Source organism: Bison bison, unplaced genomic scaffold (assembly GCF_000754665.1).
Source record: "Bison bison bison isolate TAMUID 2011002044 unplaced genomic scaffold, Bison_UMD1.0 scf7180017864162, whole genome shotgun sequence".
In the NCBI taxonomy this organism is placed as follows: domain Eukaryota; kingdom Metazoa; phylum Chordata; class Mammalia; order Artiodactyla; family Bovidae; genus Bison; species Bison bison.
Window position 1 is genome coordinate 1,108,285 of NW_011494734.1, and position 13,652 is coordinate 1,121,936.

General features: G+C 47.2%; 1 protein-coding gene across 9 annotated transcripts in view; it reads right to left on the minus strand.

Moving 5' to 3' along the window:
* ATXN7L1 (ataxin 7-like 1) overlaps positions 1 to 13,652 on the minus strand; it is a 257,762-nt gene that overhangs the window by 46,136 nt on the left and 197,974 nt on the right. For 6 of the 9 annotated variants that reach the window (XM_010841444.1, XM_010841450.1, XM_010841448.1 and 3 more), the window contains one exon: positions 3,501 to 3,723. In XM_010841444.1, coding sequence (XP_010839746.1) covers positions 3,501 to 3,723 — 223 coding nt within the window. The other 3 variants (XM_010841445.1, XM_010841447.1, XM_010841446.1) reach the window with 3 other exon arrangements.

Here is a 13,652-nt window from a genome sequence, read left to right on the forward strand (position 1 = left end):
AAAAAAAAAAAGGATTAAAAAAAATTGTGGTTAAAAATATATTATTAGATTTATATATGTATGTGTGTGTACATATATACACATACGTATCTATATCAATGTAAGATTTATCATTCTAGTCCAGTTTTCTTTGTCTAGTGTAATTCCTATTTATTCTTCAAATTCAGCTCAAGTGTGACCTCTTCTGGAAAACCTTTTCTGAGTCCTCGGCCTGGGTTAGGCGCCCTTCTTCTGTGCCACCAAAGGCTTAGCTCCTGTCACACTGCTCTGTGTTGGCGCATGTTTCCTTTTACAGGCTTCCTAGGACAGTGTGTCTTATTTAATTTCGTGCCACCAAAGCACAGTGTACAGCTGTGCAGGTTGTGCACTGCACTAGATGTCAGGCTGAGGAAGTGAGTAAGGGATGATGGTCATTAGCCAATTGTGCTCTCTGGTCCGGGGCTGCATCCAGGCTTCTTTTTAGCCTGCACAAAGGTGCCACAGGCGACAAGCCCTGTACACCCTTACGGACTGTTACAGAGCCGGGACAAAGTGTCACAGTAGGTGCTCACTAAATGTTAAACTGAATAAAGACGGATGGATGTTTTAGGTAAAGGGACCAAGGGAAGACATGGTGGGGAAGCTAGAGTGAGGGGACAGTATCGAATGATCACGACTCGATTAAGGGGTTTGCAGCCAGTTTGTAGAGGGTGTTTATAGATAAAGCTCCTTCTAGATGTAGGTGTTTGGCTTTTAAAGGGGGACTCAGCCCTGCCTCTGCTTTCTCCCCACTTCAGGTACCCACTGGAACGGGATCTACGGTATATAATGGGCTGAGATTCCAACTCAAACTCAGTAGACAATTAAGAAACTTGGAGAAGTTTTGAGGACTGTGAATTAAAAATGACAAAATATTCAGGCCTGAAAATAAGACTTAGAGAAGTTAAGTGACTTGTTCAGGGTCATACAGAATGTTAGTGGCCAAGCTGGGACTTAAACTGACTTTTCTTGTCTGTTGGCCAGTGCTTCTTCCACACAGCCCTCTAGGGAAGCCTTCCTGAACTGAGGTAGGCCCTGGAAGCCACCAAATCAACTATTCCCAGCCCTCCGATACACCTCGCTGGTGTTGGCGGGCAGGGGACGGACTGACCAGAGATGAGAGAGAGGCTGCTGCAATCAACGCTCAGCCTCACTGGTCCTGCATCCCTTGATCTGTCTAGAATATCCACCTACTTGCAGTCAGGTAGATCACCCAGGACCTTTCTGCTCTTCACACAAGGTCAGTGCTGTAGTTTTTGGAGTCCTTTTCTCAGAATGGCTATTTCTATCATTGCAATCCTTTTGATTGCCTTTCTTTGGACCCTGTCTAGTATTTTCAGATTCTCTCAAAACCACTTTCTGTCTCTAGCTGAAGGGGCCTTGCCCAGAGCAGGGCTTAGGAAGTGCAGGCTAGCTGGTGTGACCCAAACATGGTGGCTGATCTAACCCCAGCGGTCCCCCTGAAGCCTTGTTTCCTAGGAGAATTCTTGGTGCTGTGTCTTGCCCTTCGGGACCATGTTTATCATTTACAGCATTCACACTGTGATCTGTGACCCCCGAGTCTCCTCCCAACTCACTCCCCATGAGCCTTGTCCCAGTTTCCCTCATTTGGTTGCTCTAGAGCTCATTTCTAGACTCTGAATCAAAGGTTATCTTTTTCCATTTTGAACTTCAGTCTGAGTTTGAAGAACCACTTCTCTACTTTTACCAGGAGATTTTGCTTCTAAACCTGGTTGAGGAGTTATAGGAATTCTGTCCTTTGGCACATGTGACAACAGTGATAATGATAACATGATCATCAAATATTTACTGATGTGCTCTGCTCCAGACATCACACTTGCTGCTTTTAAAAAACTTAGACTACTACATCCTCATGAAAGTGAAAGTCACTTAATCATGTCCGACTCTTTGCGACCCCATGGACTATATAGTCCATGGAATTCTCCAGGCAAGAATACTGGAGTGGGTAGCCTTTCCTTTCTCCACTCTCCAGGGGATCTTCCCACTCCAGGGATCGAGCCCAGGTCTCTTGCATTGCAGGTGGATTCTTTACCAGCTGAGCTACAAGGGAAGCCATACTCACGGGGATAGACAAAATCCCGTGGGGGAGAGATATTGTTAACCACGTTCTTCATCTACACATGAGGAAAACAGGCACACCAAGATCGAGTCACTTGCCCAAGGTCACCAGCTGAGATCTGTATAGAGGCAGTGATTCAGGAAGCACTTACATCAGGACACGAGATGATGCCTTGGCAAACAACCTTTCAGGTGCTCTCCGAGGTCACCAAAAGAGGAACACTCACGCGACCAGCAGGCAGGCCCAGAGGCCACCAGTATCACTCATAGGCTAGGTCTTCCCTAACCAGTTACAGTCATGTCCTACAGTATGGAGATCCTAACACTTGGAAGACAGCAAAGCCTGGCCATGAACCCCGGCTGCATGACAGGTGATCCCCTTCTTGACAGCCACGTCTGAACCCTTCCTCTCTGTCGTGAGAGGCTCCTCAGTTGATCTGGCACAATTAGCTCTTTACAAAGTCATCATAATTTCCCACGTGCAGTGACAAACCAATTGATGATGACTTTCATCCACAGCTTTCCCAGCTATGAACGTAAGTGTAATTAACTAGCATGAATTAACAGAAGACTTCTTCCTCTTTAAGTATATAGATGAACAATCTCCATACTTATCCCTCATCTGCCTTCACAGGGCCAGCAAGATAAGGCTGGAGGCTCTGTACTAAGCCGGTCCGTAAGGGCTCTTGGCATTTGAAGATACTCATCTTCTGCTTCCTGTCCTCATTTTCTGTTTGGTTTCCTATCTGTCCATTCCATAGGTAACCTTTACTGACTTTCCGTAAAGATGGAGGTAAAAAAAAGTCAATTAAAAGCCTCTGATTTTTCAGTCATCTCAGCCAGCCCTCTCCCACCCCATCAAAGTGGTGATGTTCTCTTTGGATTTCCTCTCTTCCTCCTGTGGTCAGCTCCCAATTACCTGCCTCTGTTGGCAGTTACTTCACTGAACAGAGACCAGGCTGCTCGTGATGGGGGCTCTGTGGGGGGCCTGCCTCCCAGGGCCCTGGGCAGGGCCATGGCCTCACTCCCCTCTGGGCGGACTGGCTGTGGTTTTGATTATTTATACCAACACTTCTCTTCACTGGGACAGAAAATTGAGAGGTGACCGTATAACTGAGGAGTATTTCTCCGTTTACTCTCTTCTTAGACACAACTTGCCTTAGCTCTCAGGAGTGGAAAAAACCCCCCTGTCAGGCAGACGGTCCTTTAAAGTTCCCGGTTCTCTCCAGTGTTTAGGTTTCTTATCCCATCACGATGGTTTTCTGTCCCTTCTCTCCCCACTTCCCCAGATTCCTGGACACAATGCCCAGGAATAAAGACAATGGGTAAGCACTGCTTCCTGTGGTTACAGGGACAAGCAGTGAGAACAGTCAGCCAGCCGCCAGCACCCACCCGACACTCACCATGGTTTGTCCCTTGATCCCTTCGCTGAAAAGATTGTGTGCTGTTTGCTGCTGGAGGTAAGTAGATTGTCTTTGGGCGTTTTGAATGGCTTTGAGGAGCTGCTGGCAGAGTTATGGCCGCTGAGACAGGTTTTCGTTTTCACCTGTACTAGGGATGTCCTGGAATTGGAGGGTGGAGACGCCGGAGATGGAGAAGGTCTACACATTGAACCGTGTCTTCTCTCTACAGGGGGAGAAAGAATAGAACTCAGCACGTCATCTGTAGCAAGTGAGTCACATGCATGCTAGTATACACAACAGGCAGAGAGCAGAGTGCTGATCTTGCAGTGCTGGCCCCTGGAGCCTCTGTTCTGACTACAGTTTGCTTGACATCCTGTCCCGCCAACTAGCAGTGATTACCTTCTGAATCTCTGTATCAAATGGCACACTGCACTCACGCCAGAGTTCTCACCGGAGGCGTTTACCAGGCAATCCTCCAAAATCATTGCCACAGACGGGAACAGAGAGGGGACGCCAGGTGTTACCTGGGCGCAGTGAGAGAACCACACAACCACACATCCTCAGACAGCCACTCAGAGGCCACAGGGTCCCTGAGGGCAGTGAGGAGGGTACGACTTTTAAGGAAGCCAACAGAAATTTCTCAAACCTGACCCCCTAGCGCATGTTAAGTCACTTCAGTCATGTCCAACTTTTTGCAACCCCGTGGACTGTAGCCCGCCTGACTCCCCTGTCCATGGGATTCTCCAGGCAAGAATACTGGAGTGGGCTGCCATTCCCTTCTCCAAGGGATCTTCCCAACCCAGGGATCGAACCTGCATCTCTCATGTCTCCTGCATTGGCAGGCAGGTTCTTTACCACTAGTGCCACTTGGGAAGACCCCTAGTGGGAGCACTGAAATCACAAGGACCTGCAGGGCTGAATGAAAGCGTCCTCTAGATCTGGGAGGTGGCCAAGCTTCTGTCCACATGTCCCTGTGGCCTTTCCAGGACTCACTGAGGCCCAGGGCCACAGGTGCCATGTGAGGACTTGCAGGAAGACATAACAATGGAGGCAGAATCCACAGGAGCAGGGCCTGGACTTGAGCAGCCAGGTCCAGCTTCTTGGGGTTCCAGGGACACCAGACCCGCCCCACCCGTCCACCCTCGGTCATCTGTGGTCTCAACTCGATGGGTGGGATGAGGATGCTGACCAGGAGAGCAGGTGCCCGAGGCAGAGCTCTAGTGCATGCCCACTACCGTGGTTCCCATCTGTGACAGGGTAACAGATTTGATAAATGTTAAAGACCCCTTCCCAAGAAAAATGCCTCCAAGTCCTGTACACAATTACAGGAAGGAATCCTGAACCCCGCCAAAAGACAAATGCTCTGAAATCCTAAGCCCCTTCTGGCTCCCTCTTACCTACTACAGAGCCCCACAAATATAACACTTATTGCCTAATTACTATGTGTAAGTGAAATAAATGAAATTATAACAGATACCCTAATGCGAAAGACCAGATATCAAAAGCTGCACATCTGGGTTGAATGTGATAACGAACAAGATGAGGGCGAAGCTGGCAGATCCCACTGTCCCTCCATCTCCAACCTGAGTCTCAGGCTTTTCTCCTTAGGGAGATATTTCTGGCTGCTGTTCCAGGTACTCTGACCAGCATAACAAGTCTTTGGGGTTTCTCTGTGCTCCCGCTGCCAAGTTGTCTCCAAGCAGACTGGCTCTAGTCCTCTGAGGAAGTGGGAACTGGGAGGGGAAAGTGGGTTTTTGAGGATCATCTGATTGTTGGGTGTTTTTTTGCCTGACTAGGGTTCACAGGTTGCCTGCACTGAGTAACTTTACTGGGGAGTCTTTCTTCACAGAATCAAGAAGAGGCTTTGCATACATGTGCAGTTCCAGAGGCATCACATTGAAGGATTTGGAAACCAAGAGTTCTAGGACCTCTGTTTTGATGTACAAGAGAGGACCCTGGGCTGAAAGCCAGGGGATTCAGGCTCCAACTCCAACCGCATCACATTATTAGGCTTATGACCTGGAGTTCACCACTTAAACTTGCTCAGTTTCCATGCCTGTATCTGTAAATGAAGTGGGTACCTAGATGGCCTTGAAGGCCTCTTTCCACTCTATTATCATGAATACAAGGCACTCTTACGCCTGTTCCTTCTCTTCCCATCTCTCATGACTCCTGAATGTTACAGCAATAATTACAGCTAAAGTATTGAAATATCTTACTCAGGTGGGATCTTCCTTGGAGGAATTCATCTTTCATAAAATTGTACTGGGCTTTACAACCCCTCTGAGACAGGCAGGAAGCAGCCAGCCATCTCCACCCTCCTCATGGCTGACTGGCCAAAGAAGACCCAGAGAGCATGAGGTGACTAGCCAAGGTCAGGGCCAATGGCTGTGAGAGGAACGGGGCCTCTATGCTGTGGGCAGGGACTGAGCTGCTTCTCAGGAAGGCAGGAAATGGGGTGTACTGTGACCAAGATGCGAAGCCAAGAAATTAGGAAGTGCAGGACTTAGAATCACTGAAGGTTAGAACTGAGTCTTAAAAAGTCAGCTCATTTGATCTGCTTGTTGACAGACGAGGTTATCAGTGAGAGAGGTTACCAGTTACCAGTCTGCAGGGTTGAGACCAGAACCAAGCCTTCTCACTTCAAATTCATAGCTGTTTCTGCCCCTCAGAAATGTCTTGCTTAGCAATTTTTTCTATTGGCAGAAGCTTCCAAAACTAAAATAAGACTTGATTTTTACCACTACTGCTTTGAATTTTTCTGCAGACTTTATTCACTCATTTGCTCTCATGTACTCAAAGCTGGCAGAAGGGGTGGGGGGAAAGGATGTGCAGAAATATTCCTCTGTTCTTGGTGGGGGAGAGAAACTTTCAAAATGAAGAGAATTTTTATTCTGTTAAACTAAGAGCTGAAAATAATACAAGTGAGCAAGATAAATCAGAAGGACGAGTGACCTTAAGGACAAATGAATGGGCCAGATCAGTGATTACAAAATCACCCCCAGAGAATGACACTTAGTGACCCTGCCAAAACATTCTGCTACTTAACTCACAGAAAAAATTAAATCAATGGATAAGCCTTTTTCTTCTCTCTCTTTGAGAAGAAAAAGGCTTACACACACACACACACACACACACACACACACACAACACACATATAGGCTTTCCAGGTGGCTTAGTGGGTAAAGAACCCATTTGCAATTCAGGAGACACAGGAGATGTGGATTTGATCCCTGGGTTGGAAAGATCCCCTGAAGGAGGGCATAACAAACTACTCTCGTGTTCTTGCCTGGAGAATCTCATGGACAGAGGAGCCTGGTGGGTTATAGTGCATAGGGTCACAAAGAGTCAGACACAACTGAAGCCACCGAGCACACATGCATGCGTGTGTGTGTGTGTGTGTGTGTGCATGCTCAGTCCATATAAATATTCCCTTCTCCAGGGGTTCTTTCTGATCCAGGGATTGAACCCAGGGTCTCTCACATTGCAGGCAGATTCTTTACTATCTGAGCCACGAGAGAAGCCATATAATTTTTTCTTGAATGACCAATTGAAAGAACAAATTGTATACAAGAGAATACTCATCAAATTTGGAAGATGGCCCTTCACGCTCCTATTTTAACTGGGAGATTTCTGTATCATAAAAAGAGATTGAAGCAGTATTTTACTATTTGCAAAACTATTCCATGTTGATCAGACTAAATCTGTCACATCTTCATGGTATGCCACAAACAGACCTGTACTTCTGTCCCCTCAGCTTTGAGAAGGAGCTTACCAGCCACGGTGCAGGTGACAAAGCCCGTGTAAGTGGGGAACAGTGTCAAAGTGATTGGAGCTTCACTTAGGAGATAAGCATCACACTTAATTTGGGTAAACTTTTGAAAATGGGTAGTACTGATGTTTGGGTAGGGCAGAGTAGATTTTTCATAAAGACGTAATACCTATCCAATCTGTTTCTCTAGTCTGTGACGACCTTGTTGGAGAAGTGGGTGGGCTGCTGATGGGAAAGACAGTCTTAGTTTCTTGTAGAAAGATGTTGTCAGGCAGGTGGAATGTCTCTGGCTAAAGTGTTCCACATTTACATCACAATCATTCTGATACATGAACTCACCTACTTTGGGTTTACTCATCCCCACCCCCCACCCATTTTGGTCAAGGGATTGCTTCAGGTGGATCCCTATAATTATTCTAATTACATTTGCTTTGCCCAGATGCGTTTAAAGAACATTGCATTTCTTACCCACTATTAAAATATTCCATAGATAAATCTCAGAGAAAAAAATCCTTTTCCTCCAAATTTTCTCATTCTTTGTTAATATATATAGATGCGTTAACAAAACTGTAATCAATCGATACCTTGGATTATTCTTTTTCAACTTACGTTATTCTACTCATATGTTTCTAATTCCCACATATAGGTCATTTTAAATGGTTAGGTAATATTTAATTAGGGCTTACCTGGTGGCTCAGACAATAAAGAAACTTCCAGAAATGCAGGAGACCTGGGTTTGATCCCTGGGTCAGGAAGATCCCCTGGAGAAGAGAATGGCTACCCAATCCAGTATTCTTGCCTGGAGAACATTTAATCCCTGACATGTTGTAGACTACTTAGTTCTTCTCTAACTACTTACTGTCTGACTTTTTTCTTTCTTTCTTCTTCTTTTTACAATTTAGTTAAAAAGTCATTCAGGATTATTTCTTTGAGGTGTAGTTCCCAAAGTGAAAAAGGCTATAGTTCTTAAAACACATTTCTTTCTAGACTGTGGAACAGAAAGACCAAACCAATCTATTGTGCTGAGGCTGACTGTGAGTACCAGTTACCTTCCGAAGTGAAAACAGGAAATCACTGTCAAGACACTCATGCAGAATTAAGTGTCCACTACATCAATAACAATCTCAATGACTGATGTTGGATCAACAACCTCTGCTCTCACCCTTTTTGTCCTTTGACCAAAAATAATAATAACTTACTAAGATTTTCCATGTGCCAATGGAAAGATTTCTATGAAAGAAGAACTCTATGAAACACTTGGATTATCTTATAGTATTTAGTTCTTACAACAGTCTGAGAGATGCACAATTATTATATCCGTTCTATAGAAGAAGAAACTGAGGTCAGAGAGACAAGCTGGCTGAGTTCATGGAGCTAGGAAACATTATACCTGGGGATGTCTTCAGAGTCTGGGCTCTATCACCTTGAGTCCTGGAAGATGCTGCAGTGGGCAGGGAGCACCTGGAAGGCTGCTGGACACACCTCTCCTCCCCAGTGAATATGGGCATTTCAGCAGGGCACCTGACTGCCCCAGGGAGAGAGGGGGAAAACACCTAATTGGCAGCTATTAAGGTATCAGCCAGCCACCGCGTGAGACCTCAACCTCCAAGAGTTGGGGACCCCTGGACCAAAGCAATAAAAAACCAAATCCTTTTAGTGTTTTGTATTTCCATCACAGGAAATTCGGAGCCCTGCCTCTGTCACCAAGACCACCTGCCTCACTGTGTATGGTTAGGTGCCACCATCCAGGGTGCCATCCCAGAGGCCAGATGAGCAGGGGGCTGGCAGACGCTATGTGGGGAATCCTGGTGTCTCCACAATTCTCTGCCTGTACTCTCCACTGGGAAAAGTCTACCAGGTTCTCAGGCAATTCTACCTCAGTAAAAATTCTAAACCCTCCCCTCCCCTTAGGCTTATTCACTGAGATATTTTTATACTCAGAGCATCAATGTCCTGCATTTAAAACCTTAGCCCAGACGCCTCATGAATGGCCAAGCCAGCTGCCAACACCCAATGTGGTTCCCTGTATCAGTTTTAGAAAGAACTCACTGGGAACTTTCCAATATGGTGTTTAAGGGATCAATTCCACCCCACCCCCTCAACAGAGTGTGCACACACACCACAGTCATTTGTGGCCCGATACGCCTGTGTAAGCTCCCTTGGGCTGAGGCCAGCTCCTGGCTTGCTCCTTGGACAGTGCTGAGTACCTCTTGGCCCCCATGTCTGAGAGCAAGTGTTTGGCAAATCATTATCTGGGTTCTATTTTATTAAGGGATTCTATCTGCTTTAGTAGCTGGAGTCAGGATGCTTTCCATAAAGGACACGTCTAAACTTCCAAAAGTAAACTGAAGCTGGACTGTGAGGGGCAGAGCCCAGACTTCAGCCTGGGGAATCACGCAGGAACCACCTAGCTGTATCCTGTGGCCACTCGGTGAGGCGGTGGGGCAGGTATTCCCCCAGTTTACAGCTGTGGACACTGAGGCAGCCTGCATTTGGGAAACCCGTCGAATTCTATGTTGGAAGTCTATGGAGACCCGGAAGTGGAGAGCAGGGTGTTAGCATGTGAGCTTGTGGTCTCATTTGCCACAGTTGTGGCAGGGCATTAAATACAGTGTGCTGGGGTGGTTAGAAGGGGGATATTGAATCAGCCTTCCTCAGCGGGGAGGAAATGAAGACACAGGAAAGTCAAGTGACGAGGCAGGCAGAGAGCAGCAGACAGAACCATGCCAAGCAGCTGTGCCGGGAGTGCTTGTGAGCTGCCTGGACCCCCGTCCATTCTCAGGTTGGGGGAGGGGAGGCAGGGGCGGGCTTTTTAAAAAGCTGTCAGGGCCTGAGTGGCTTCGAGGTGTTCCTTCAGGCGGGGGTGCCCGTCACCAGTTAGCTTAGACTAGATCTTCTTTACCTCTCTTCACCTGCTACCCAGCCAGGCAATGCGCATCACTTGGGGCACTCTGACAAAAGGCATTGTGTGGGCCAGTGCCTACACTGCTCATGTCAGCCCAACTCTCAAATCCCCCCAAAGGGCTGCGTTTGTTTCTCGGCCATCTGGTTCCCCTGTGCCCATTCATTCACTTAGGAAGAGGAGCAGCATTTCTGGGTGCCTACTATGTGTCAGGCTGCTTTTACACCCACCAGTTCACGTATAATCTACCCAACAACCCCTCAAAGTGGATACTGTTAGCCTCCTCATTACAGTTGGGAAATTAAAGCTTAATGAGGTTATGAAACAAGACCAAGGTCACATTGACCTTGGCAGTTGGAAGGAGAGCCCAGGCTTGCCTAGCCCCAGAACCAATGCCTTTTGTATCTCTGGGATGCCCTCTTTTCTCCGCACTTAAGCGATCCAACCTCTTGGAAGATTCTTGACAAAGCAGCTCCCATTTTCAGAGCTGGCCTGGCATACAACGCTGAAGTCAGAAATAACTTGGGATGCTATTTACTCCTCCCTCTCAGTAGCGTCCCCCTTTCGCCTCTCTTCTCTTAGTTATGTATCCTCAGGTGTGCATTTCTGGCATCAAGCACTGCTGGGTAGGATTTGGGGAGTCCCAGGGACTTTCCAGGGCCCTGAAGTATTTCCATCAGCCATCAAGGATGCGCTCACTAGACACTTAGCCAAGCTGAAAAAGAAACCCCCCCCCACCGCCCCCAGCAATGTAGACCAGTGGGAAACAAACACATGTACACACCGCTGGGGGTACTTTCAAGGGACGACAGTTCTCTTAAGAGCAACCTCGTGCTGACGACAGCAGTTAAAAAGCATTCACAGACAGCATTTGATCTGTTAACCTGGTAATTTTAGTCTGGAAAATAGACCTCAAGGAAATATCCTCCCCCAAGAAAAGTTCAAAGACAGTCTTAGCAGCACTATTTAGAATAGTACAAAAAAAAAAAAAAAAATACCACAATCAACTGGATCTATGATAAAATAACTGAAAATGACAGGTATGATGGTTATCTCAACCTAAGGAAATGTGTGTGTGAGACAGTACTACCCAAATTCACAAGAAAATAAAAAATATCACCAATATCTATAAACACTAAACATTACTTTATAAAAACATGAAATATTATATATATATATAAACAGATGAAAAGTGAAAGTGAAAGTCTCTCAGTTGAGTTCGACTCTTTGAGACCCCATGGGCCATACAGTCCATGGAATTCTCCAGACCAGAATACTGGAGTGGGTAGCCTTTCCCTTCTCCAGGGGATCTTCCCAACCTAGGGATCAAACTCAGGTCTCCCGCATTGCAGGTGGATTCATTACCAGCTGAGCCACCAGTGAAGCCCAAGAATACTGGAGTGGGTAGCCTATCCCTTCTCCAGCGAATCTTCCTGACCCAGGAATAGAACCGGGGTCTCCTGCATTGCAGGCGGGTTCTTTACCAGTTGAACTACCAGGGAAGCAGTGCAATATGAACAGATATGTATCCATATATCTGTTACTATATATATGGATACATAACATAGATAGATGAGGAAAAAAGGGAAGATATAGGATGGCTCTGGTTTTGTTAAGGTTGTTTTTAAATCCACACAAGAAAAAAGAAAAATACACAGCAACAAACACTAATACATTCTTAACCAGAGAGGCCAAAAGGGGAGAAAACAGGTGCAAATTCAACAGGAGGAAGGACCGAAAAGCATATGTTAAAGTCACACCTCATTTGTTCACTCATTCATTCACTCGTTTTTTTTTTTCTAGCATCTCTTTCACACTGAAACACAATAGTAGTGATAAGAGAGACACTGCCATGGCCCAAGGGGTCCCTCAGGAAGAGGAGACGATCTCCAGATCCAGGTTGACCACTACCTGGTCATCCTGAGAGTACAGAACAGGGTTCCCATGGGAGGTGGGCTGAAGAACTTGAGGCCAGTGTATAGCCAGTCTGCCCCTGGGGACAGAGCTGTCATCCTCACCTTTTACTGACCCAGCTGCTCCCATGCGTCCAGAGCCAATACAGTAGTGGAGCGGTTGACAAGAAGTCCCACCGGTATGGTATCAACTCCTCCATCAGGGTGATCTCTGCCCCAACCACCAACATACCCACTGTGCAAGTCACATGAGTGTAACAATGCCACCACAGCCCAGGTGACAACTAGTGGCTTCCAGCTTTGTGATAAGCTGTTGGATTCTCCCTGAAGATGGCACAACTGACATCATCCCTGCCCCAGGGGCACCAAGGAGATAGGAGCGGCAGGCAGCCGGACACTGGGCAAAGCTGGGGTATCTCTGGTGGGAAGACACAAGGACAGGGGGATTCCCAATGTCTAAAATTACTCAAAAGCTGGGCTGAATCTTCCCAAGACTGTCTTGAGGCAATGTCAGTGGCCTTACCCAGGTGCCTTGGCTAAGCACACTGAAAGCCCTGGCCCTGATCTCAGGCATGCGTGGTCCACGCCTCAAGTAGGGCTGGAGGATCCTAAGGTGAGAGGCTGGGAAAGCGCCTAGGCCACTATCCACCTGAGACCGCTCAGTGCCACCCAGACCTCCTCTTCTTGGGAGAGCAAGGCCAGGGCCCCCAAACCTGTATTTTCAAAAAGATTCCAAGGTGATTCTCTTGTTCTGCACCAGCTTCGGGAGTCATTGGAAATGTGGACCAAACACTGCTGTCTTTGGAATCAGAAAGATCTGGGCTCAAATCCCAGCTCTGTCACTCATTAGCTGTGACTCGGGCAAAGAACTTAACCCCCTGAGCCCCAGTCTCCCTACCTATACAATGGGGACAATAATGCCCACGTCATACGGTTACAGGGGGCAGGTGCCCCTGTAGCACCGTGAGGGCCCCACCGCAGCACACGCCCCATGCTGTAATTGCTGGTCCACTGGTACAGGAGTCCCGTCACTGGGCGCATCAAGGGCAGGTGTCCCGTGCCCTCTCTCGTCCCTGGCATTCAGCCCAGGGACTGGCCCCGATAGACACGCACTTCATTTGCTGTTGAAGAAATGAGCCTGTAAGGATTGATAATACATGGAAGGTGGTTGCCCTGGTGACAACTCACAGTAGGCACTTCATACAAATCCTCTAATACCTGAAAATGTAGACTTAAAAAAAAAACCAGACAAGAAGTAGGTTTCCTAGGTGGGCAGCTCTCCACCTTCTCCTTGCCCTGAATTAAAACTATTCTGCTTATAAGAATGCTCTGGGATAAAACACGGGTTGAGTAAGGAGAGGCCAGGGTGGCTTGATTCCTATCTGTACCGACCTTCAATTTCAGGAGTGCAGGCCACAGTCTTCTACAACAGAAGGTGCAAAGTCCCAACTCACTGCTAAGCTCACGGCGTCACTCAGAACCACTCACCCACGGGCTGTCGTGGTCCTGCAGCAGCCACTAATAACGGAACCATTTCTGTTCTCCTTGGAGTGGCAGTTGGCAGT